At 28.6% G+C, this 24,959-nt stretch overlaps 1 protein-coding gene across 3 annotated transcripts in view; it reads right to left on the bottom strand.

The window, feature by feature from the left end:
* Positions 1-24,959, bottom strand: part of unc-13 — a 915,368-nt gene that overhangs the window by 266,480 nt on the left and 623,929 nt on the right. For all 3 annotated transcript variants that reach the window (XM_075371044.1, XM_075371036.1, XM_075371027.1), the window contains exon 3: positions 5,675-5,765. In XM_075371044.1, coding sequence (XP_075227159.1) covers positions 5,675-5,765 — 91 coding nt within the window. The remainder of the gene's footprint in view (positions 1-5,674; positions 5,766-24,959) is intronic.

A 24,959-nucleotide genomic window follows, 5' to 3' on the forward strand; every position in this document is an offset into this window, starting at 1 on the left:
TACGATCTCAATTCACCGGCGTAACTGAAATCCGAGCGAAATCATTCACTAGTCGACACTCGCAAACGAAGTATTTTAGGATATATGTTTTTATTAACGTTTTCCGTTATTTTCACGAGTAGAATACGTTACGTATGTTTTAGAAGAACTTCGTGATACTCTCTGTATATTTAAGATATTTGCTTGCTATTGATATCTTTCTCATATTATAATTAGTTTTTATTATCGCGAATTTCAAAATATTCATTAATTTTTTACTATTTATAATTTTTATTATTATTCAGTTTGTTTAAGGTATCTTTTTTTATACACTCCTTTCATAAAAAAGTTTCATAAAAGATTGATTCATTGATAGGTGCAATAAATAAAAAAAAATTGTGTTTTTAAAGTCACAGAATTTTATTAAAGCAATAAAGCAATAACTCAAATGCTGTCTCATTTCGACGTACATCAATTCTCTTTTTTTTTATTACTCATTCGATTGCCGCAGTTCAGTCCAGTTCTTAATACCATCCTGTTATGCGCTAACATTTTAATTGACCGGTATAAATCACGAGTCGATTTCATTTTAAAGGAATATTATTACTACCCACCAGAATGAAAACAAATAAAAAGGTTATTGCTAACCGTTAATAAATACTAAAATTAAAATTATGACTTATTTAATTAATGTCAATGATAAATGGTGTGTGCTCAAGTATCTGTGTTACATATCCACTCATCTGTTTGAATATAAATTTCTATCTGTATACGATCCATTTTTCTGGAAGCGATAATCCGGAATAATGATGGTGCCCGTATCATCAAAAAGTATTGTTACGTCTAAATAAGAGTAATCTAAACGTCTATTTCAGTTTATATAACCGTTGGGTTTGATTACAAATAAATGGTTCTTTATTTGTATCACGTATTACTGCCGACGATCAGAAGAAAGATACCGATACAAATTTAGACTCTTCATTCGATTTAAACGCTCAATATGCCTGCCATTCATATGAATCACTTTCCGGGTTGATAACAGGTGGGTGGGGAGGTAATAATACGACTCGTATAATTAACTCATTTTATTTCATTACAATTAAGAAATATTAATGTACGATTTGAAGGTGTTCCCCTAATTTGTATCAGCAATAAGAATAATATTATTAACAAATAAATTAAATTTTCCTTTTTTTATATACGACTAGCAACAGATAGAATACACAGATACAAAGGTGAACTCCTTATGGTGTCGCGTAGTTTTACCTTTAGGAATAATTATAAGAAAAGAAATGAAGCTACGCCGTTTAAATCTTTTAGCTATTTATTTATAAAATGATTATGCAAATCTATTAAATCGTTTATTTAAATTTACATATCTAGATTCATAAACGAATAAAAAAGGATTATCGAGGCTAATTCTTAACGATTGTATTTAATAGATTACGCACAGACAAAGTAAAGTAAGTCACAAAAAACTTCACTGCAGATTTTTTTTTAAAACTCTGATTACCAGCATCAGTTTCTATTGCCGACAGATCGATCGCTTTTAGTTTCGTGTTCGATTGCATAATTTATCAACGTACTTAATCGGCAACACTTTCCTGCAAGACTACATTTTAAAAGGTTCAAATTTTCTCCTCTCTAACTAAAGGGTTCTGTATCACAGCGGTAAAGATTTACTCAACGTTGGAGTTACTTTAAATATATCTTTCCGGTTTGAAATTATATCGTTTATGTTTGTAATTAGGAAATATCTGTTTGGAAAAGAAATTACGTTGATTATGAGATCTGATTCTGTCTACAACAGTTTTCTTTCTAATTTACAGTCTCTAGTATGTTTACTCGTCACGGTTAATTTTTTGTGAAGTTTCAATTCTATTTCTGAGTTTCAAAAATTCGTTATCGCTAAAGAACCTTAGATGAATTACTTTGAGTAATTCATTCAAATGAGTAGTTTTTCTTACAGAATTTAAACCGGTATATCATCGGTTACCATTAACACTTTAATGGATAAAATTGTAGACTATCCAAATAAATCTCTTTCTTCTTGCAATTTTCCTTCACTAACACTTTTTTTAATATAGTGTGCTGTTTTTTCCTCCAAATTATTAATTAAAATTCATTACTTAAGAAGTATAACTATATATCTCCCTTTATTTATACTTTTAATGTATTTTATTATTTAAATTATTGCTTTAACTTTTTATTTACAGAATTTTTTCCTGGAACATTTAACATGAATTTCAAGTAAAATTATTAAAAGTTTATATTAATATAAATTTATAAATTATTTCTTCATACCAAATTCCAGTTAACGATACGTTAATCGCTCTCGTTTGAAATTTTTCTGTTATCATTAAGTAGGCGTAAAAATGTGTCCGTACCTTGAATATTTAAAAAAATACTCTTATAAATCGTATCGATGTCTAAAATTTTCTGATACAAGATATAATTATTATGTTAGGGATGTATTTAACACAAAGTATTTTACTATACGGTAAATAAAAAAAAAAAAATAAAAACATTATTTTCTCTTCATTATAAATAATACAATTTTCTAAATTATTCATTATGCTACTCGTGCAATATATCAGTAAGAAAATCGTTTGTAACCGCTGGCGTTTATAAACGATAAGTATATATATTTTTAAGTCCTAGTCTTTATTTCTTCCAATATGACTGCATTCCTTATTATGTAATAGGAGTAAATGATTAAAGTGTTTTCCTTTAACGAGAGTTTACTTTTTTTTTATGTTATTTTTCTCTTTATGATTTTTCAGTGTACTATCATATATTATCTTTACAATTTTAGTTGTAAAGATAACGTTCGAACGGAAACGTTCGGCTTAGTTGTACAAATAAAATATTGTCTACAGATAATTTATTTTAAAATACTTATTAAAATAAAACTCATAATACATTTGTAAAATTAAATTTAACTGTACTGTGTAAAACGCACGATAGTTTTATTTAAGGGTACAAATCAGTTATAAATATATGAATAGTTAAATTATAATTTGAAAATAAAGTTGTAATTTTTATATTATTTTAAAATTATAACACCACTAATATTGTTAAAAAGAACCTCTTTTTATATTCAGTAAAATCGATATAAAATAAAAATATACAGTTTAAGTAACATTATTGCTTTTCGATAGTCTATTAACACATTCATTGCTGGCTTTTCATCGGTGTTTTAACCCTCCTTGCAGAATTATTTTTTTGTTTTTAAGTCACTTTATACTAGTTACCAACGTTTATATATATATCTTAATTAAAAAAAAGTTTGAAAAACATGACCACGTGCTAGTACGCGGTAGCATGAGAGACAAAAAGCACTGGATTTATACCTCTGTACTGAACACACACTCGCGCGTGATTGAGTGTATTCGTAAACTTGTTACGTGTTCATGCTGGCAATTTATGTTAATTAATTTTCTAGCCTTTTAATTAGATAAAAGTAACTTATTTCTTCTTTTTATGAAAAAAAAAGAAGATCTATGTCTGTGGATTTTATTTATAAAATGTCTGTTAAATTTATGTGCAGTAAATCCTGAATTTATTCCGCACATCAATAGTTGATTTAGAACCTTTTATTTTACTTTCGTATTGGTTAGATTAATTTGCAATTTATTTTCATTCGATTTGATCTAACATCTGATTTATTTACGACCTGAAAATTAGTTTTTACGTAAATTCCTTTGAACGCATTAGAACAGATCTGACAAACAAGTAATGTAATTGTACTATTTATGTTTTAAAACATAATGAAATAATACATTGCATATTTTAACATTTTCATTAAAAAAAAAAAAATAATAGAATTAAAAATATTTATGGAACGTACATTTTATTAGAAAGGATATAGATAATCGCCAAAGAGTATTAATTTAAAATTAAAATAATTTTATCAATATATAATTATAAAATAAAAGTAAAACATGATTGTCTAATCAGTACTAAGTAAAATACAAATAATTTATAAAATAAGTTTATTTATTTATTATAAATCTATCCTTTTTCAAAAGAGATGAAAAAAGTTCACGCAAATTTAAAACAAAGCCGGTTCAATGTCACTAAGAACGAACTGCACAGTAACAAAATATAAACATTTTTGATGTGCTAACATACGATACCGAGTCAAAAGCAATATGCTAACTCCCACCAGTAGAGATAGAAAAACCGCTGTACTACCACGCGTATGTGTGTGGTCAGTAGATTGCATGTATTTACAGACCAAGCGCCTGGAAGTTCTCAGCTCTGAACATGTTAATGTTCAGAGCTAAGCTAATGTATTAAGTTAATCTCAGCTAAGCTAAATTAATGTAGGAAGATAAGCATTCAATTGGATACTCCTATCACTGCTATCAGTTTCTTACTCTGCACTAAAAGTATGTTATTTTTCTTTTAAGTGTTTTATATCAATTTTGTATAATCTCACTTTCGGTTTTGCATTTTTTCAAAAAATATAACGTTCACGACTAAAACTTTTTTAATGTATTACTGTGTCTCCTAGAATTTCATGGTGCGCTTTTAAAATCAAAAGAACACTTTTTTTATTTTACCCCGAAGGACTTGTTTTATCCATATTTAACGTCATCCATTTTATATAAAAATTCTTCATTTAGATTTTATATAGTCGATTTATACCCGCCAACAGGAGCTGTAAAACTGATTTTACAATATTTTTTTTTTTTCAACAATTTCTCAAACGTCTTTGGTGCTGATGATGTTAAAACCGTTCATAGCCGTGCATGTTATTTAGTTTTTGCACCGGTGTTTTTGTTCTTAGATACTTTTACCTGATCCTGAACCGACTGGTTCCTAAGTATACATCTTTTTCTTGATACGTAGATATAATCCAAGAGGAAAACCTCATAGTTAGATGTAATCTTTCTTCAAGATATGACTTTAATATTTACTTTGCGGTAATACGTCAGAGAAACAGAATCTCTTTTTTTCTTTACCGCTTTCAGATCTGAACAAAATAAAACTTAATATTCTTAGCATTGATTTAAAATACGCACCAAAATTTTTAAGAGCAGCATATTAAGCGTAAGCGTATATTAATTTGGTATATTTCATAATAATAACACAAAAATTAATCGTAAGACACATAAAATTGTCATATTATAGCATGTAAACACTTATAAATTACATATGTATTAATATATTCCTAATACTTACTCGTATCCTTAATACTTATTAAAGTAAACATGAAAATTCTTTCAAGTATATATCTGAAAATCGTTGAAACATTTTTAATAATTTCAGTTAAAGAAATAATTAGTCATTAGTCCGTATTGTTAAAAAAATAAATAAATAAATAAAAATAAGGTGAAACTAAAATAGAAATTACAGAAATTTATAGGGTGCGATCATCATCCTCGTATTTTTAATATTGCTGAATAACAAAAAAAAAACATCTCATCGTATATACAAAACGCACTGATTGTTGAAATAACCCTGAAAACATAAAATTTAATTGGGGAAATCGGGTTTTAAATAACCGCCATTCAGATTAACGTACGACAAAAAATATTTTATAATACTATTACCGAGGTAGAACATAAAATTTACCAACGGTCAGAAACCACTGCATGACAATAAATAACAATTAGAGTGACAACACACTTAACTAAATCGACAACGTTTAAATGATTGTATCTCTGAGAAGAAAAAAGTGACTTACCAGTTCCGATACAAGAGGTATTGATTTCCTCCTGGGTCGAATATCCGGCATACTGTCGATGTTGCTGTAGAATGGATTGTCCCCAGGGTGACTGAAACAATAATAAACCGTGTATAATTAATAGAGGTAGCTCCATATAATTCTTACCTTTATGTCATGCAAAACAATGAGAATTAATGGCCTTACTGTAATAAGAATTAATACTTTTTCTGATAGCGATTGAAAAATATAGAACAAAATTGATTTATCGAAGAAATTACTCCTTTAAAGTTACATAATATAACTACTCCAGAAATTACATTTAAATCCAGTCTAATAAATACTTGAATTAATTCCTGAATTTTATGTCTTGTTTGATGGTGTTCTGTAAACTAAAACTATATCATACTTTAAATCTGAGAATGTAGTCTTAAATTGCAAACATATTTACTACAAAAGGATTCAGTACTACATATTCTTAAAATAATGTAAAGAGTTAATGGTTTAAAAATTTTAATTTTACCATTACTAATATTACTATTAAATAATTTAGTTAACAGTATGTATGTAATCCAATTTTTTGAATTACTCAAAACAAAAATTTGTAGAAACTCAAAATATTTCATACCGATTGTTTTAATCAACAAATTGTCTCAAAACTAATTGAAAATCTAGAATAAGGTAAAATATCGTTTGTTAATCCATTTCAGACCTTTACCGTAACAAAAAAAATTATGCTTATAAAATTAATTCCTAACAATTTAATAGGCATGTGTTTTTGTCAATTAAATATCTTCTTATTTGAAATATCCACAAGATTTCCATAAAAGTAATCCGAAAACTGGGTTTATACTTCTCAAAATTTAAGTAGAATACCATTCAGTATCTTCTAATTGTGAGCTGTATAAATATAAAAATTACTCAAAATTACGTTCTCGGTATTTAAAAATTATCCTTTGGTCCCAGTTATTTTTTAAGTTAAATGATGTAAACAGCAGGTAACTAATAAAGAGTTTAATTTAATTATTAAGTTTTTCTAGGTTTTTTAAAACAAGAGTAGCAAAAAAAAAACGTTCTAATGTCAGTTTTCAATAGCGATCAGATAAAGAAATGTAGATGTTGAAAGAAATTAAGATTTTTCACAAAAAGTAAGATTATATGGTATTCACTTCAGAATAAATCGTTTGAAAATAATCTTAACATTTTAATCATTATCATAATATTATTTCTAATTACACTTTGACGAGTTATCGTAAGTAAGATAAGAAAATTCAAGAACTCTGAAAATAACTGCTTTTACACTTTACCGATAAAATGCAATGAAAATAGTATTAATATTAATCGATTTAGAAAAAAGTAATTTCTTCGTAGGAGTATTTGAGATATTTACGGTTCGATCTCTTTCCCGAACCGAGATAAGGTTTTATCAAAACAACACAATTCAGAAATTATGACAACTGTTTATTTCGAGCGGTTTAAATCAAAACTATTCAGAACATACAGTTAGATATTCGTTAGAGGAATATAATATACAAAAACTAAAGAAAAATTGTAATCAAAATAAAAATTAAAACTAATATAAAAAATTTTATGAATGGGATGAGGCTTTGGATTAAATAGAGGTACAGCTAAGAGAAAAGTTTAAACCACCCATCCGCAATTTTCTTATCTTCGTAGGTAGTTTGAAGTATTTTTATTGTTCTTTAGTAAGAAGAGCTGTTGATAAAATTACTTCGTAGAAGAAAATTATCTCGTTTGTCGAACATCTACATTTTGCGGTGGCATATCACTCCTGAAAACAGGGTGTAGAGTTTAATAAATTATATTGTGTAATTTTGTATTATATTCAAGAATACCGACATTAAACACACATACACACAAAATTCTAGCAAGGAGAAATATTAACGTACACCAAAACAACTTAGTACAGTTACATGACGTGCTTGCTTACGTTTTTACCAAGCATTCTACTGCAAGTGACTGGAGGATGGCAAAAGACGTAAAATGCATTTCAAATAATTCGGTAACTATACTCCTACGCAGTATTTATAAACGTTTTTAATTTTTATTCTTCAGTAAACTTCTTATTCAGCCTGTTGACATAACACATTGATGTGACATTCAACTACTATCCTGTTTTCCACTCTGCCTACAATCATCAAATTAATCTCTTAATGCTATAATTCTTTGATTTATTTTTTGTCTTTTGTGATCTTATATGTTTTGTTAGTTTCTACTTGTAATTCTAAGTATCGTATCTGTTCACTCGTCTAGCATTGTTTTTTGTCTGAAGTTTATAGATCCGAATGTCGTAGCTTGAATTATAAGATTATTAAACAATCTTTTTTTTTTGTTTTTGTTTTCGAATTGTTTTTAGTATCTTTTCACTCCAACAAACAGACAAACATATCTAACTGTAATTTTTTTTATTTTGTTAATAATTATGCTGCTTTTGAAACTCATGTACATTTTGTAAATCGATATGTACATTTTGAGAGAAAATACACATCTGTTAGAGGCAAAGCTTTCTATTTTCTTTCTAATCTAATTTTTTTCAATACCTTTGATTTATTTTGATTATCTAAACTATTAATTTCTAAAGCTTGTCCAATCGCTTATGAAACAGTTAATATTGTTCTTCCGTACTTTATACTAACACAGTATACTTTCGATAAAGAGTAAATTATACAGTTTTTTCTACCGATACTTATTCTTTCCAGTTCAGTCTACTAATGGACAATTTTAAAACTGCTGTGAACAACTACAAAGATATCTTGCAGTCTGTCTCGTCTTTTATACTTCTAACTTTTGCCGTTATAAAAGACCGAACTTGATCAGAAAAGCATTAAGTGATTTTTCCCATCCCGAGCCAAAGTAATATCGATTTTAATGACTGTTGACTGACCGAATCAAAAGCGATTTTGTAAAAGAAGAATTTTGGAAAGAGTAAATAAAGTATCTTATTTACTATTTTAAGTAAAGGTTAACAGTGACTCAATGTGATTAGCAGTACCGTAATTTTTTTAAAATTAAATTGCTCATGCAGTTTTTTTATTATTTTTAGAAAACTCTGGAGAAAGTCTATAAATATGTGATTTAAGACTAAGGATTAGTAATATTCCATCATTCTTTCATGAGCGTAATTTTCCTTTCTTTTTTCATCATGTTGTGCGAGAAATTAACAAGAGGCACACAACAATTGGTTGATTTCAGTAAAATTAAGAAAAATAAATTTTCAATGACATTTTATTAAAAACTTAGTGAGAATATAATTTTAAAGAAGATTAATGAATTCCACATTAAAACCATTTATTACAGTACGGTTTTTAAGCAGAGTAAGTGGTAAGGCTGATCAAAAAATCCCTTTGAGCAGGCCGGAAGGCGGATGTAGATTTCACCGGTGCTAAGTAGGGGATAAAAAAGATTTCCACCTTTAAGTTAAGAAAAACTTCAAATTTACTTAATACGACAATGGTTACATGTAAAAAAAGATTTCACATATTTAGAATACGAGAAGTCCCATCTTCTTACAATTTCAGCAAAATTTTGGTCATACCTTGTCGTAAGGGTTGGTCATATCAAAAATTATATCAGATAAAAGTTTTAAGTAACGTTTAGGAAGACTGACGAACACTTTTAACCGATTCGATACTGTGCCTATTAAGGAAGGTATGATTTTTTTTTTTGCTTTTAAAACCCCATTTTTCCACCCCCTGGGCCAATGGCTGGTAATATCTAAAAATATACTTAGATAAGTTTCAGGTACTTATTCAAAGAATAGTAGGAATTTTAAACGAATTCGATGTTTCACTTAATAAGAAAGTTATAGCGATATTTTGTTTTTTCGAAAAAGCCCCCATTTCCACTCCCATGGGGCGATTTTAGCTGTTAACAAACTCATCCGAGATTTTGGAACGAGTTATTTTTAAGGAACAATTTTAAAGTGATGGGCGCAAAATTACGGCAGTTATCGTGTCCACAAGAAAGTGAAATATATACGACGATGATATAGACGATGGTTTTGGTGTTTGGGGGATGTGAAACTCGAAGATATGTCGAAATTTTCCATAAGTCGAATCATGATACCCATTTGAATAGGTAGCTTTCTCATGAAATCTATCTAAAACAAAAAAAGGAGAAAGAGATGACTGAAACAAATAAGGAATAAAAGGCGTAGCACCCTATTGGGGTGGAAACATTGAACGTAATTTTAATAAAAGTGTGTACTTTGAAAGTTTTACGTTCTTATTTTTCCTTTGTAAACTTCTTTATACAAACTCGTTTACGAAGTTGTACGCCTGTGACGCATTGCAAGCAATGAAATAATCCGTATATGCACAGTTCAAGGCAAAGACAATTTGTTACTAACCAAAAGTATTGTATAATCAGCCATAAAAAATTAGACGATTTCTTCTGAATACAGCCCTCCACAGCATATTTGGTTAGCTGGCATCTCTCCCGCCACCACCCCATTCGGTCGCCCTAGAGCACAGACCAAATGTCTGTGCCAAAAAACGGCTACTGTGCCTCAGAAACAGATTTGCGACCTCGTATCCTAAATATTAAGTGTCCCTATCACTCACTTGTCCACATTAAAACTAAATCGGCGAGGCGCAACCCTTGTTACGATTAAAACTATATAGTCATACAATAAGACTGTAATTTAAACCGCCACGCCTCGGTCGCTGTCAGCCAGCTAGTGCCTGTCCACCATTTAAAGCGCTTGGAGCTTTTACTGGCTGGTGGCCAGCCATTATTTCGGATAAGGACTTCCCACAGCTCCGCTATAGGAATCAATAAATCCCATTTAAATTTAAAATCTACCGATGACGGTTGAACATCGCAACCTCATCGAGGAACCCCCACACGGTCCGACAATGCGGCTCTCGCCACATCGACTCGCCGTTTATGAGCGGCCAGTTTTCCCCCTGACCTCTAAGTTCCAGGGTGGCCCGGTCTCTGGCTCCCCCAAGGGCAGGGCAGTCAAACATCAAATGTTCGTTCGACTGGACCTCCCCGCAGACACACAACTCATCAGCCGCTAGGAAAAAACCTGAAGAGATATTGCATCAAATTCACATGGTTGGTGAGCACTTGGGCACCCGACGCCCTTAAAAATGAATTCGAGGCATACCATCCCCCCAGATCCTGTATAAATCTATACGGGGATCTTCCCTTATTCGTGGTGTGCCATTCATGCTGCCATGCATCCATCGCGAGGCTCCATAGCCTCTTCCGCAGGCCTCCACAGCATATAGATACTACAGCAAATTTCTCATTCCGAGAGTTAAAAGAAATTAATATCAAGTTCTTAACACTGTGTAAAAACTGTGCATAGTCAGCATGTCTTGCCTAGTCGACTTTAGTTTTTAATTTCTGAAGTTATGTGAGTCGGCAATCGATTGTAGTCAAATCTTGCCAGCACTCGTAGCAGTAAGATTTTTTGTAGGGGAAACGGAAACTGATGGTATCATTAAGTTTGCTCTTTTGATTATTTACTAAAAAAAACCTATCCTAATTTAAAACTATTTTTCTTCCTTTTTTTTGCTTGATGTTTTTGTCACATAAGCTTAAAGCTTATGGGTGGGATATTGAAATGAAATCTTTGTAGCGTATAAAAAAAGCCATGCCTGACCGGAATTCGAATCCGGGACCTCCGGATTAAAAGCCGAGACGCTACCACTCTCAACGGATCGTAGATTACTTCAGTTTTTTCAGTTGGAAAGTACATTTTGAATTGAAAGTTTTGTTGCGATAAATAATATCAACATTTGGATTTGTTTCAAAGGCGCAACCCAATTTTTAAGGCGCATAATACAGAAAAATAATGGCTAATATATTCCAAAAAATAATATAGAAGGTTTATAGGGATTTGGGGAACTTTTCCTGGAAACCACGGGTACAACCTCCACCGAATATCTTAAGTTCTAATGAAGCTAGTATTCTGTATTAAAACTAGTACTGGTTGGATAGAATACAAGCTGCTGCCAGCAAATGGGTAGATCTCGAATTAGCATATCAGTCGAAATACGCACGCTAGTTTGTACGCGTTCTTTAATTACGTTTAAAAACAGAAAGTTTAAAATTGCTTTTTTAATAGTCACAATTGTATAGGCTTAAGTAAAAAATATAAGAGAAGAATTTTATAAATTTCCTACTTAAAATAATCCCGTTTTCATAATGTCTTTTACTTATTCATTAGTAACATTATTTAAATAAATATAAAATTTTGTAGAACATTCCTTTTTGCTGAATAAATGGGCAGGAAACATTCTTCCTGCAGCATTACACATTAAAGCTGTAAGGCAGCGTAAGACAGAAAAAACGACCTTAGATTGTGATGATTTGATTTAGTTGTGTTAAAGATTTTCCTAACGCTATTAGGGTAAGTATAACTTCCTTTATCACGTAATATTTAAAGATGAGCCGCTAATAATATTGATGAAGTAATGAGAAAGTATCAAAAAATGATCTAATAACTCCGTTCATAATTAAAAATACGGGGTGATGTGGTTTTGGTCAGAAAGATGTTCCCATTTTACCACTGTTCACTAGTATAACCTCAGAACAACCCCAAATTATTTTGGGATCTGGCAAGTAATAAAACGTTAAAATCAGAAATCTAACTTGGATTTTGTAAATTAAATGTATATAAAATAAATGTATTAAAAAAAACAGTATGTGTGTGTGTGTATATATATATATATATATATATATATATATATATATATATATATATACACATACTACATATATATATATATATATTATATACATTGCTTTCTATTAACTTTTCGTTTTTAAACAGAGTTAATTTCCCAAACGCTTTTGATTTGAAAGAAAAAAATTTGTGAAGGTAGAATTTGTTGGAATTGTTTACATAATCAAATCAATACCTGATTTATCATTTATTACCGTAAATAATTTGTGTTAAAAAATACATATATAGATCTCAGATTTATTTTGTAGTTAAAGTGCCAATCTAAAAAAATTAGTACATTATAGGCTTAATGTGATAAAATTTTATCATATAAGTAATTAGTAATATTACCATATTATCATTTAGTAATATTTATATGTATTTTCATTTACTTGGACCTGATATCAGATTTTTGTGTAAATTATTACTTTATAAATTAGTACTTTTTTAAATGCTTTATAAATATAAAAAAAAATTAAAAACGATAAATCCTTTATTCATAAAAAGTATTATTCTTTTTAAAGTATATGTAGCTATCTATTAAGAAAATTTAATCTTTAAGAAATGCATTCCACAGGTTATAGTAAAGAAAAATTTCTCGAAAACATAGGTGGAAACGGCTTAGTTTTTGTGTTACGGGTAGCAAATAATTTAGATTTAAGTCATTTTCCAAAGGTATAATGATGTAAAATTCTTATTAATTATGGGATAAAATTAGTGGTGTTGTAATTTGATTCGAAAATTAGAAAAAAAGGAATGGCTTTGGAAATATTATTTCTCCGGTAGGTATTTTCGTGGAAAATTGTAAGTATGTTAAAGAACAACACGGGGACGTTTCTAAAAGTTCTAGAGAATCTAAGAAATGTCTCTAAGTTAGGGTACGGTACATACCTGAAGGTAAATGAATTATCTTCATTTGTATAATTCCATATTTAGTGTGTGTATGCTAAGTTACAAAGCCTGTAGTATACAGTATAAGTATTGAACAGTTAATTAAATAGTCAATATATTTAATAAAGTTCATACTGAGTAAAGCTTTTACAGAAGTACAATTATTGAATATTATTTCAGCATATACACTGACCGCTCGTAGTTTGTTATATACCGCGGAAGACGGTGCTATTATTTAATATAATTAATATAAATTCTATTATAGTTAAATCGAAAAAAAAGACAACCTGAGAAACGGGGTCATTAATTTAAAGATCTCGTTAAATTTAAAGAGTTTAAATTTTATTCAACTTAAACTTAATTTTTTAGTGGTGTAAATAAAATATCCTTTCCTTTTGTTACCTGACTTTTAGAATAGTTAGACAATTAAACCTGAAAGGTACTTTTCAACAGCGATATAATTTTTAAGAATAACTTTTTTCCATCAGAAATGCGTTTTAAGTCAGGCTTATTTCTTAATTACGTTTTAATTACTTCTGATATCTTCTAATAAATCCATTTATTTTGTTACTGATAAAGTGTTGATTTAGTTTTCTCACTTGAAAATTAAATTAAAATTTTCTGAGACATAACTTACTTCATATGAACACACCTTTATTTATTTATGTCGATACTTAAAGCTGGTACTTTCTTCCATACTGGAAGCTTGAAGGTAGGAACCCTACGGTTAATGCACTCACATTATTGTGTGCGGGGTATGATAGAAACCCACTGATTAAATAGTGATGGTTGATGAAAGATCACTTGCTAATGGACTGATAGAGAGCGTATGAGATAATGTTATCTTTGCAAACTAATAGGTTAAAAGGAAGTAGTAGGATGGATCGTATCAGGTAATTATCTGATACGATATACCTTTCTCCGGCAATGTACTTAATGATTAGATAGAACTAATGCATTTTTCAACCGTTATTATTTTTGGAATAAAAAATAATTAAAATTTAATTGATTTGAAACACGATTATTTTATGCATAAATACGTACTGCTTTTGCAGCTATTAGGTGTATGCCTTTAAATTGTTTCCTAATCTTGTAATGCTATCTCATGTATTCAGCGGAATTTTTCAGCTCCATTCCTCAGTCAAGCATTAATTTTAATAAATCCGAGACAATGAAAAAAATAAGATTGCTGGTTAACTATTTTTGCAAGAATGTAATCAACGTTATTTGTAAAGTAACAGTTCGGTGATCGTAGACCTTGTTTTCACTAGAAGAATAAAGTATGTGTCAGTGTAAACAATATGTTAGCTTTTCATCACTAAATAGTGTCTTGTAACAGCATCTCCATATGTTACAATTTGGAAATGCTATAACAAGCCACGTTATAATAAGCAGTAATGAAATATTACTACTATAGTATTTCATTTTAAATATTATTTATTTAATGAAACGTAAATACTCTTTTATCAAGGATGTAGTTAAAGGAACACTTTAGAGAAAAAAATCAATATTTACTCAAAGAAGATTTAGTTGAAAGCTTTTTTGAAATAATTAAGTAAAATATTTTATTAAATAAGAAAATCGAATGTTCAATGCGGCATGTAGATCTGTTATTATCAAATAAGGACAGTATGTCAGAAATTAAAATAATGTAGAAACTGTTTTTTTCTTTATAAACAAACCGATTCAAAAGAAAAGGGAATTAATTTGGGAATTGATTCTTAAAGATGAGCTAAGAAATAAAGTTCATACAAACATATGCCCGAAAACGTTTTGTTATCGAGATATGACTAGATTTTTGTTAGCCGTAACTTGGCCCGAATTTCGGATTCCTCTGAGAAATGAGATGATACTGAAATTGTTAAGGAATTGTAAGAGTTAAACTTGATGATTTCTTATGATTTTTTGATCAGAAAGATCAAAACAGGTTCCAAAACGGTATTTCCTGTAGTTTTCATTATATCCAACGTAAAATAGAAAACTTCGGTGACGAAAAACTCGTTTTTTTAGGTTTTAAGTATACTAACTTTGTTAAATAAGTAATAAATGCGTAAGTTAGCAAATTTAAGTTGAAATCTTGCTGGAACTCGATAAAAAAACTTTTTTGTTAATATGTTTTATGAACCTTTTTCCTTATTTCATGTTCTAGAATCAGTTTACAAATTATTTTCTTTTCTCTTGAATCATTTTGTATAAAAACATTTCTATATATACAATTTTAATTTAATTTATCAAATAATGATCGTAAATATAATCAAATTTAAAAAAAAATGGTATCCAGATTTTCTGAATGGTGTCAAATTGCATTTCATGTTCATAAAACGATGTTTGATGGCAACTTAATTTCAAGGCCCCAACCTTTTATTAAAACAGGTCCTAAAGAAGGAAATTTATTCTTAAAAGTGGGAGATCTATGTAGTTTGTATGGTATTCCTCCTTTCTGGGTTTTAAAATTAATAAAGTTTTGTCCGAAATAACATTTATCTGAAATTCAGTCCTAATAAATGGTTATTTGTTCGATAGTGGGAATTGTTAAACTGAATTTAAAGAACGAATATATTTAAACACGTAAGAAAAATTTAACTTAATTATTTGAAATTTCAAAGTAAGAGCCGAGCTTTTGTATCCAAATTAATATTCGTACTAAATAGTGTTCAACATAAAGTACATTGAGAAAGAGGAAAACAATAAGTACTTTACTACTTTGTTCTTCGTTAAGAAAATATGAAAGTAAGGACCTTGGAAGGTAAATTCTGAATTCAGGACTGAAAGCAAAATTAAATACGAAGAGGGTTTATAAATAAATAAATATTGTGGAGAGACAAGGGCGTATAGATATGCTCTGATTAAAGTACAGTATTTAATTTTATTAATTTATATGGAGAATAATGTTGACCAGGCGGTGTTGTGGTTATCATGCTGGTCCTAGATCACCTGGTGTCGGGTATGGACTTTCAGCAAGAATCTAGCAATTTTTCAATTATTTCATCCATCTCATCCTTTCGTTAAACTATGCGAAAAGCGTATTCGTAATAATAATAACAAAAATAAAATGGAAGTAGAAAGTAAAATATCTAAAATTAGAAAGGAAGGGTTTTTATTTTATAAAGTAATCCACAATAAGACATTTTTTCGGAATATTTATTTCTAATTTAAACTCGAGTGATAGGTATTTGAACAACAATAAATAAATTTAATTAATAGCAGGCGATTACGAGAATAATTTTATTCTTTTAATTTATTTTTTCTTAAAACAAAATTATTGTTATTAATATAACAATGCTGTAGATAAGTAGTAGGAATTAGATACGAATAGAACATAATTCTGAAAATAGATATCATAGTCTAGTAAATCGAATGTATAACTTCAATGTAATATATACTTTAAGCAAACGTAATAGATCAAACACATAAAGTGCAATTAAATCGTAATAGTATAATATTACATTATTAAAAGTTAACTGCTACGAAACGAAATTAAAAGGAAAATCAGAAAATTACAATGATTCAATTAAATTAGAAATATAATTATTTACTTTTATTTTTTTAAATTTTATTTTTTTGTTTTTTTTCTTTATTCAGAAAAATCAGCAAAAGTTGGTAAAGTATAGGGAACCGATTAAAATGGGGAAAAATACTTAAATTGGGTGTTCTGACAAAAACGTAAGTCGAGTAAAAGAAGAATAAAGATATCTTTGTATACGCTACTCTCTTCCATCACTCGGTGGCTCTCTTTCTCCCTCGATCTCACTTTGTCGCTTCTTACTTTCTTCTTTTCTGCTTTTTTCCTCACTCTTTCACTACCTTATCAGCTTTTCTTCTCTTGCGTCCCTTCTATACTGAGAACTCTCTGACCTCATCCTACTTCATCCTCTCAAGGGCTTTAATTAAACCTGTGTAAAATAAACATGGCCGCTACTGGTAGCTGGTAACCATAATTAAAACCCATTGTGCTTGTTAAAGAGAATTATCGCGCAATAGAATTAGCCTCTTTAGCGGGTCTAAAATGTCGCAACTCCACAACATGGCGTATTACATCTACCTAGAACGGTTCAAGTTATTATTTAGTAATCCTTTAACTAATATTTATTTATGTAAAATAATATATTACATTAAAGTAATTTATAATAAAATATGTATTTTGGCATTATTGTTGCAAAAATTAATGCGGTACATATCAACACATTAAGGTTACTGGTAACATAAGGATGTAAAAAAAAAAAGGCTTATTACAAATTTAGTAAAAAATAAATAAGTACATTTTTTGAAAAAACTTATTAACATTTTCTTCCAATCCTTCAAATGCCACTATTCTCATACTGTATATATTGATTTAAACAAAATTTTAATAAATCAAAATGTTTCTGAAAGTTATTTTAAAGAAAATACTTTAAAAATAATATTTAGTATTTTTGTGAAAATACTTAAACATCTTTCTATTTGCTGGTTTATATATATAATACCTTTACATATCATATATATATATATATGCTTTGTATATGTAGTAGTTAAACTCTTAACGCCTAGTGGTTAAACTCATCGCAAATGCAGAATGGTTAGCCGGTAGTGATAATTGAATTTTACTATATACAACACCCAGACCCGGCAGTAGCTGGAAAACTGGTTTAGGACAAAAGTATATATATATATTTATTTTATGTAGTAGTAGTTGTAGTAGTAATAGTACTACTACTACTACTAGTACTGTCATACCGAAGTAATGATTAGGAGTATAATATTTTATGAGTATTCTCTTTAATGGAAGGTAGAAATAACCAAATAAATAACCGTCACAGTATTATTGCAAATAGTTAACAGAAAAGTTATTAATAATTTCCTGAATTTAAATATTGTTAACGTTATGTTAATTAAAACATAACGTGAAAACAATTAAAAAATAACATAATATTTAATTAAAACAAAAATATCATTTAATTAAAAATTATATTTAAGCAAAAAATAAGAGAATCGTTTGGACCAAGCGGGTAGCAGAGCTGGTCAGCGTTATTTTTTTGTTGTTGAAATTTCTACAACCTATTATGGAAACCGCATTATTTTAACAAGGATGTTTCATTAAAAACAGATGATTCATTCATGAATGATGCCTTAAAACACAGTCAGCCACTGTTTCATTTTTAATTTTGCAGTATGTTCGGAAAGTCGCATACTTTCTGTTCTTTCGGCGTTAGGTTGGTTGCCCTGGTGCGTTGGGCGTCGCTCAAATAAACCAAGATGTCAATTGTTGTGTTGTGATTGAAGGTGTTTCGTTTCGTGTTGTTTCATTTATCGGAATCAATAGTCTTGAGAAACGTAATGGTTTTTTTGTCAGAGGAACGCATCTTTCTCGTCGAACACGTCTTTCATGAAGGTGACAAGTTTTCTAAAAAGTTTCCAAATATTCCTGTTCTTCATCTTAATGCAGTTCAAAATCTTCTCAAAAAATTCGGGCAATAGCCTCTGTTGAAGACGCGGATGGAAGTGAGATCACTTAAACTAAACGAACAGCAGCCGCTTGATATTTCGGATGCTTTGGCCGAAAGTCTATCAAAGTCGATGCGTAAGTTAGTACAGCAGCAAGATATCGGAATTTTACGGCACATAAAGCTATAAGAAAAGAGCTGAAACTTTTCCTCTACAGCCATTACAGCTGAAAACAACGGCAGTATTTTCTGAGGAAACGTATTTTTCATTCATCTTATTTTTTTATTATTATGTATAAGATAAAATAGTTTTAAGTAGGTAATTTTAAATTATTATTATTAATTATTAACATTATTAGTTATTTTAACATAGAATAAATTAGGATCTTAAGGTGAGGATTACTCGAGAAGAATTGTCTTTAAAAGGTATATAAGTAACTATCTTAAAAGTATATAAAGTAAGTGTCTTTAAAGTATATAAGTGTTTAAAGAACTTGAACGTTAGAAGTTTAAATACGATTGATAGGACTTAAACGAGTTTGGAATTTGAAACGAGAAATGGATCGGTAGGAGTTGCTAAAATTAGAGGTAATTTATTAAAGAATTATTAATGAAAAAACTATAAATAAGTCGGATTTTCCGGGAGAAAGCTAGAAGAATGTCAGTTATGACATTTTCGATGTTAAAGTGAAATCTCAAGCGTTAATAAGATTTGTGGGTAAGTTAATCTAAAATAAGAAATTAATCTGTAAAAGTTTGATGTAGGAAAAATTAGTAATGTACAGTGATGATCATAATTTTTATCACGGATTTTATTTTATTTTTAGGATAACAAAAAATAAAATAAAAAAGAGAAATTCACCAATAGGAATAATGATGAACAAGATACGATAAAGAGGACATTATTACAAGGTTCATAGTGATTGAATTAATTTAGTTGTTACAGATTCAAAGCCAAGCCTAAAAACACTGTACAGAAACAGATGAATGGGTATATGAAGAAATAAATGATCTAATCAAATCTGTAAAAAAAATGAAAATTTGATGAAATAAGAGGCTGAATATCATAGCAGGAGGACAAGAAGCAAAGGGGCAAATACTACATCAAAGACCAACAAAAAAATAGTCTTTTATCAAGTTTAAACTGTTACCAACCGCTACTTAGTCATAACTGTAATACTACTATAGAGGCCGGATGATACTGCACGAAGATAAAAAAGAAATTTCTACAAAGGGTAGTCTATAAAATAGTTAAGGAGTTATTTCAAAATCAAACTATGGATTGTAATACTTATCCAGAAGATAATATTATTGAGCCTGAACACATTCAAATGATGATGAAATGTCGGTGAATGTTAAGACAGTCAAGAAAAAGTCTGATATGTACGGGAAGAGTAAAATGAAGTAATGCGAAATTGAAATCGCAACAAAACTATAATTAGGGTTAAGAAGTTACAACAAAAGATTCACTTGCAAAATTTAAATAGACTAAAAACAAACAATTGAGGCAGAAAGAAGACTTTACATGAAAGGTAAAGTACATCCGATAATGAGAAGTAGAAAAAAAAGGTAAGGGATGAATCCAAAACTTATAATAATAAAAAAGTTGGTGAAGACAAAAAATTATGTCTAAATAGGACAACTTAATTTAACAGAATTTGAAAGGTAGAGAAGACCGGTAATAATACAAGTGAAAGATATGCTGCGGTTTTTTTATCTAGTAAAATAAGGAAAAATGTTGAAGAAATGAAGACACAATATAGTATCAGAGGTTGAGATCAAATACTGATACTAAGCAGAAAGTAGAGAACTACTGGGTTGCAAAGCATGAATAGGTAAACGGAATGTATGCAAGGATGTTATTATCTGAGTAGTATCCAGATTTTATTAGTAGTAACCTCAGATTTCATTAAAGCACAATCTTTACCGCACTGGAGAAAGCAAGAGTAAACAAATGTGAGAATCAGTGCCCTAAGTTAAATATCTCATGTTTTCAAAATACTAATTAAATAGAAAGCGTACAAAATAAAGATCGGTTTGATTTCGTAAGTAAAATTATGGAATCTTCTAGCCCTCTTCATTAAGTAATATCACTTTGGGTAGAATTTAAATTTGAGTATAAATAAGAGTAAAAATGTGATTAGAGCTACTACTACTGCTGTTACCTTTCGTAAAATTGGAATGAGACGAAAAAATAATAGAGCTCAATATTATTAGAGAAGAAAACATAGTAAAAATCACAGATTTATGTTAATAGCTAATAATATTATAAAGGATGGACGATATAAATAACAGCAGATTTAAATCAGGAGAAATTTTATGTAGAGAATAAATTTATGCTATCAAATATATGTTTTGAAAATTAGAAAGAGAACTTCGAAAATACCGAGCCAAATTGGAGAACTTAGGAAGCCAGAGAAATAGTTTTAAAACAGAGACTTATGTACGAGTTATATATTAATACTGGATGATGTAGAAAATTGGATGGTTTAATAGAATATTAAATGAATACGTTTAAGATGACCTGGACGAGGCTGACTCTTGTAAAAAAAAAGGGCAAGGCCAACGAATCATACATTAGTCACTTAGAAAGAGAGCAGTAAAGGAAGATGCAAATTATGTGTAGTAAATAAATGATGATGCAAGATGTAACAGGTACGATGAGGCTACGAAATCAGTACAGACTAGAAAGGAAGGTAGGTAAGTGAAAGATTGAAGAAAAAGTTGTTTTAAAATATTTAGTTTTGAGAGTATACGTGAGTAAATATATAAAAGAAATATTTTAGGCAGTTAATTTGCGTATTAAAGTGTATTGACTAAAACTGTAGTCGTTAAAAATCTTAATATAAACTAATTATTATTAATATAAACTAATTATTATTAATATTAATAAATTATTTATTAATTTAACATCAATAAATTCTGTCTTTTAGACATTTTATGTTTATACGCTGTAAATTAGTAGTCGATATGTACAATTTGAACATTCTAATTTCAATTTACGTCCTGAAATTTTCTTTTTAAAATCTAATCTTCAGCCTGTTCTTATTTTCTTTTTCATTTGTATATCCATTTTTCTAATAACAATAAAACTATTACAAGAAAGTACAGAAATCCCTGCCCTACTTGGATATGTGTTTTCCGTTAATGAATTTTGAAAAGAGATGTGTTAACATACATTTTTCCCGTTTCCTCGTTAGTTTTATAACCGAGGTGTTAGTTTTATTTCTAACACCTACCGTAGTTTTAGAAAAAAACTACGACTTCTTTATAAAACAATTTCTTACGTGCATGTTTTTTTAGCGCAAAATTGTTTGAAAAGAGTCATTGTTGACGTCTAATTCAGTCATCTGTGTCATAAAGTAAGAAAAGAATAGCCTACTTTTTGATGTATCTAAAAACGGTTAATTTCTCAATAAGATCGATTTATTATTTTTTTTTTTTTGGTGAATAGTTACTATAGAAGCGTATACAAAACTAATTTTAAACAGCAACGAATTTTTGTTTAAGCTTTCCATTAGTTTTTAAGTTTTTTCTTTCTTTACTTACATTTTGATAGAACTCCAGTAACTAATTTTGGTACGATTCTGCCTGTATAAGATTCAGCCTAATCACATGAATTATTCACTATTATCTCGTCAGCGTTTGGTACATCTAATGAACTTAAAATGAATTGTACGTTACATTGTAAAATTATTAACTTAGATTATTCTGATTACTTATAAACGCTGAATAGTATACTAGAAATTTTTTTTTTTACAAAAAAAAATGTTTTCTATTTTTACATCCTATTTTACATTCCATTTTTACATTCTATTTTTACATATTGAGAGTAGAAAATTAAACATACAAAAATATAGAAACTGTAATTACGAAATATTTTAACAGTAACAAGCCAACACTGAATACTGACTACAGTAAAATATAAGTTCGTGATCATGATATGTAACTACATTTTCGATAAATGTAGTTGATATTGATAAATTAGATTTAATAAATATAAATAAGAGGTTTACAAATCCATAAGGATTTCACCGATCGGCATAAGGAAATCAAATCTATCATCAGAATGAGTAAATGTTTCATATTTTATTACTTATGTTACTGAGCGAGCTGTAAATATTTTTAAGGAAAGTAAAACAACTTAAATTTACCAAAATAAAGCAGAAAAAAATTTCCTTTTTTCCGATTTAGTTATCGTAATTTATATTTGAATTTAATCCGGTTTTGTTTAATCAAATGTAGGGTATATTAACATCGATATGAAAAAGTTTTATCATTCTAAAATTCGTTAAATAACTATTTTAAATGACTTAATAAGGTTGCAAAGAAAACATATTATTTATTGTAAATTATCAATAAATATAATTTTTATAAAGACGTAATCTACACAAGAATATAAAACAATGATATAAAAAATGTTTACGTTACTTCCGATTTATAAAATAATTTTCGAAGCGTCATAAAAATAAGTTCCCCGGTAAATTTATTTACATATTGGACTCTAAATCGAAAATGTAGAACACGTAAAGGCTTTAAGGTGTATTAACAAAGCGTACTATGTAATCCATTTAATTCATTTGAAGTAAAATTTCATACTCGATAATGCTAATTCGTAGGCATGCATATGTCCACGTGTTACACGATACGCGTTATATATTTTACATGTATATAACTCAGAAATATTGAAATACAAAAATGTAACTATTGTCGATCAGAAATAAGCCGCTAGAGCAATTTAAATTTTTCCTTTTTAATATTGTTTGTTTATTTGTAACGCTTGAAATTAAATTTATCTAATAGTAGACTAATCAATTTTTATGAGGTTTTGTTTTGACTACAGTTAGAAGAAAATAATACTTTCTACTCAATGAAACTAACAGAAAAATTTAATAAAGGGAAAGCTTAACAACTGTTACCTTTTATTAAACTGACGAATTTTTAGATAAATAAGACTTTTTTTATAGAAAAAACTTTCATAACGAAACTAAGAGTAAAAATAGATACATTAAAAAATACTCAAAAAGAGTGGTCAAAAATTGCTTTTATTTATTAAGATTGTAGAGACAATTACATTTTAAAAATTATTATTGGATAATAGTAGCTGTGATTTCAGTATTGTTAATAGTAGCTTATACAATTTTTTCTAAAAATGTAGATTAGTTAATCAAAATTAAATATTATCATTACGCTCGTTGAAGCGGAAGAGAATAAAATATTTGATTTTTTTTTTCAGGATAATTATGATTATTTATAAAACTAACCTAAGAATTATAAATCATCCACTATTAATTCTGCAAAATTAGCTGCTAATTTCAAACCAAAACGAAATTAATATTTGAAATTTAATGTCACTTTATTCAATAGTTTTTTAAATATATAAATAATTTAAAAATACTCAAATTAATGTCATATGTAAGTACTGTGCTATACATTTTGCAAATATTTATTCTGTTGAAAATAAAAACGGCTTTAATAGAAAGTACGTAGGAAGAGTAAACTTAAATATGCGTCTTTATTCTGTCCCCAACAAGTGAGAATTTCTATTACAAAAAACGAGGAGGAAGTGTCACAGACTCGTATAAATACGAGTAATTGTATTTAAAAAGGTAAAAACGTATCCAAAATTAAATTACTTTGCATATCGGGAATCATAAGAGTAAAAAAAAGAAAGTTAAAAATATTGTATTTTGACTCGGTTTTCTTCTTGAATTAGAAATTTCAAAGCGAGAACAGCTAAAGAAAAAAATAGTGTAACTAGCATATTACTTATATTTATGTATTTCGTAAAAAACAAAATTTTATAATACATCCTGTAGAGCCTACAATCAACACATATGATCAAATGAAACCATTTGAGTGACCGGTTGAATGATAATATTTAGTCAGTACCCATTCATTACAATATATTTAACCTATCGTTATCATAAATTTAACATTAGATTTATTAATAATAATATTAAATAATATTAGAAATTAATTAATTAATGAACGAACAAAAAATATGAAAGGTTATAAAGAGTGAATGACGTTAAAAACTATGAAATTATTACTTCTTAAGCTAGTTGATTCCTCTTGAGAAATAGTATGTTGGTCATAAGTCTTAAGGGTTCTATTGTTACTTCTTTTTTAGATTTTGAGCATTAAATCTACTTTTATGCAAGGAAAAATAAGAATTCTATTATATGTAAAATAAAACTACTTCGCTTTAAAGTATGTACTCCTACACTTTTATAAAAGTTTTGAAACAATAAAATTCTAGTTTCAGTATAACTACAGTTATAAAACTCTAGTT

The sequence above is a fragment of the Lycorma delicatula genome, chromosome 1, assembly GCF_047948215.1.
Source record: "Lycorma delicatula isolate Av1 chromosome 1, ASM4794821v1, whole genome shotgun sequence".
NCBI classification, from domain to species: Eukaryota; Metazoa; Arthropoda; class Insecta; order Hemiptera; family Fulgoridae; genus Lycorma; species Lycorma delicatula.